Source organism: Chanos chanos, chromosome 1 (assembly GCF_902362185.1).
Source record: "Chanos chanos chromosome 1, fChaCha1.1, whole genome shotgun sequence".
In the NCBI taxonomy this organism is placed as follows: domain Eukaryota; kingdom Metazoa; phylum Chordata; class Actinopteri; order Gonorynchiformes; family Chanidae; genus Chanos; species Chanos chanos.
In genome coordinates this window covers 3,421,541-3,424,040 of record NC_044495.1, presented here as the reverse complement: position 1 = coordinate 3,424,040, position 2,500 = coordinate 3,421,541, and the positions used below count along the sequence as shown (strand labels likewise).

The 2,500-nt window shown below is 42.9% G+C and overlaps 1 protein-coding gene across 1 annotated transcript in view; it reads right to left on the bottom strand.

The window, feature by feature from the left end:
- Positions 1–2,500, bottom strand: part of efr3ba (EFR3 homolog Ba (S. cerevisiae)) — a 20,336-nt gene that overhangs the window by 12,478 nt on the left and 5,358 nt on the right. Inside the window, exons 2-4 of the mRNA XM_030776080.1 lie at positions 1,905–1,981; positions 1,216–1,343; positions 771–921 (exon numbers count right to left, since the gene is read on the bottom strand). Coding sequence (XP_030631940.1) covers positions 771–921; positions 1,216–1,343; positions 1,905–1,981 — 356 coding nt within the window. The remainder of the gene's footprint in view (positions 1–770; positions 922–1,215; positions 1,344–1,904; positions 1,982–2,500) is intronic.

Sequence of the window (2,500 nt, the reverse complement as noted above, 5' to 3'; positions counted from 1 at the left end):
TCTCTCTCTCTCTCTCTCTCTCTCTCTTTCGTCACATCATTCAGGTTTCTTAGTAAGAGGAAAAGGTATACATGGTCTCATAGCAGTTAAGAGCAGCTAACCCTGCAAAGCAAGATAAATAAATAAGTAATTACATATTCTAATTTTTCAAAATTGTATCTTTTATAGGATCTATAACTGAAAATCTATCGAGCTTCTTTTTAAAATTTTTTTTTTTTGCATAATTCATTTAAAAAATATATATTTTTATAAAATCAATAACAATACTACTACTACTACTACTACTAATTATAATAATAATAATAATTATAGAAGCAGCAGTAGTACACTAAATCATTAAATAAAATACGTTTGAAACCTCAGTCTTCACATTGTGAGCCACATTGTGTGTCTGTTAAATGATTTCACTTGAAATGTAATTTTAAGGGAATGAAACACGTTTTAAAAAGGCAGACATGCAGGTTTTCAGTGTCTCCCAAATGTCTGGACTATTTTTTACACATGGGATTATGGGAGTAACCCACAGAAATGTCAGAGAAGCCGAACAGAGAAGGACTGATGAATTACATCTCACCCAGCAAAATGCCAGGTTTGTTCACGAAAAATGACAGGTGAAAACGCCAGCCAGCAGAGATCCCTAACTCAGCCAATGTCAGGGTGGTAACAGAGCAGAGAGAGAGAGAGAGCGAGAGAGAGCAAGAGAGAGCGAGAGCGAGAGAGAGAGAGAGAGAGAGAGAGAGAGAGAGAGAGCGAGAGAGAGAGAGACTTACCGAGTTGGTGCCCAGGATCTGGAGGTTGGGTTTGTCTGCCTCCAGAAGCTTCCGTACCATAGTGAGGAAACTCTCCACAAACAGGTTAATGCTTTGACAGTGACAGGCCATCAGCAACTGGTCCAAGGCTTCCATCGCTATACAGACGTACCTGCACAGCACACACACACACACACACACACACAGAGTCATATATAACCTCCATTGCTATACAAACATATTTACACAGCACGCATAAACACAGACACATGCATCTAGTCATATCAAGCCTCCATCACTATACATACATACCTATGCAAAGCACAATTACACACACACACACACACACACACGCACAATGTCAAATTCATATGTACATGCAGATCGTAGCAGAACACTTTGTGGTAAAAAGTTACATCCTTACAGTTGCGATATTTCTGTATGTTTTTTTAAGGCGATGTTTTACCCGTATCTGTGCCGGGCCACGTCCCGTGACAGCCTCTCCGACAAGTACGCCCCGATGCGATCTAGCTTCTCAGGAGCGGACAGAGCGTAGAAGGTTAGCTTCTCCATGTTCGCTTTTACCAGACCATCCTTCACACACACACACACACACACACACATACACACACACCGGACGGGTGGGAGAGAGAGCGTGAGAGCATGAGAGTCAGAGAGAGAGTGTGTGTGTATGTGAGGGGGTGAGGTGGGGGGGGGGGGGGGGGGGTGAGGAAAGAAGCGACGGAGGAAAACACGGGGAGGCTTATAAAAAGCCAGCGAGAGCTTTCTACCATCAGGCATGAGAACGTAAATGCTGTCGCACATTTTCACATTCTCAAATTTAAAAAAAAGAAAAACCCCACTGCATTAAGGATCTAGTCTTTTTTAATCTCAATCCCAGTATGGATATTCTCTATCCTTTACTCTTCAGCTCAGACAGATTTGGAATAACTGACGTTTTATTCCATTATGTAACCGCACTGGTCGCACAAACTGGGAAAAAAAAAAATAAAATCAATCAATGAATGGTATGTGGCGGTCGCTCTGAGCGCGGGCTGGGTGGAGAGGGCGGGGCCATGTCTAGTAAAAGTCCAATCAGACAAACCCAGCGGGATTCAGGCACGGCGTGAGATGGGAAAGCAGCCGGCGGTTTACCTCTGGATCCTCTGGGAAGATGTTATCGACGAGTCTCTTATATCGGGGTCTCAGAGCCCCGCAGCACCCACAAACCCCTGTAAGAGACACAAGGGCCAGCATCAGATCTGAACATATCCACAGAGACAAGGTCCCATCCAACGAGGTAAACTAACACACAGACGTTAAGTAAAAAAAAAAAAAAAAACCCCAAAAAACCTCTCATTCTAATTAGAGTGAAATCATCTACGTTCAAATGCACTCTTCAGAAAATCTGCACTGTCATTCTCCCATCAGACTCCGTTGGTCTCAAAGCTTCTCATTGGTTGACGGTGGTTCTGCATTGACTGAGGTGAGTCTGTAATTGCAGGCCAATACAGGCTTTTATTTATTGCCCCGACACATTATATGAATGAGCCGGTGCGTGGCAATCTCTTAAACGATTCGGCCAGTGGAGAAGAGTAATTACTTTTCATTCGACTGACCTTTCCAACTCTCCACTTCCCTACAATGGGTTTGGAAAAATCGGTTAAAGGCATCAGAGAATGGTTTTTTTTTTTTGGTTTGGAGATTAATCCACATTTCTGTGACATGTCACACTCATCGATAGCAAAGTT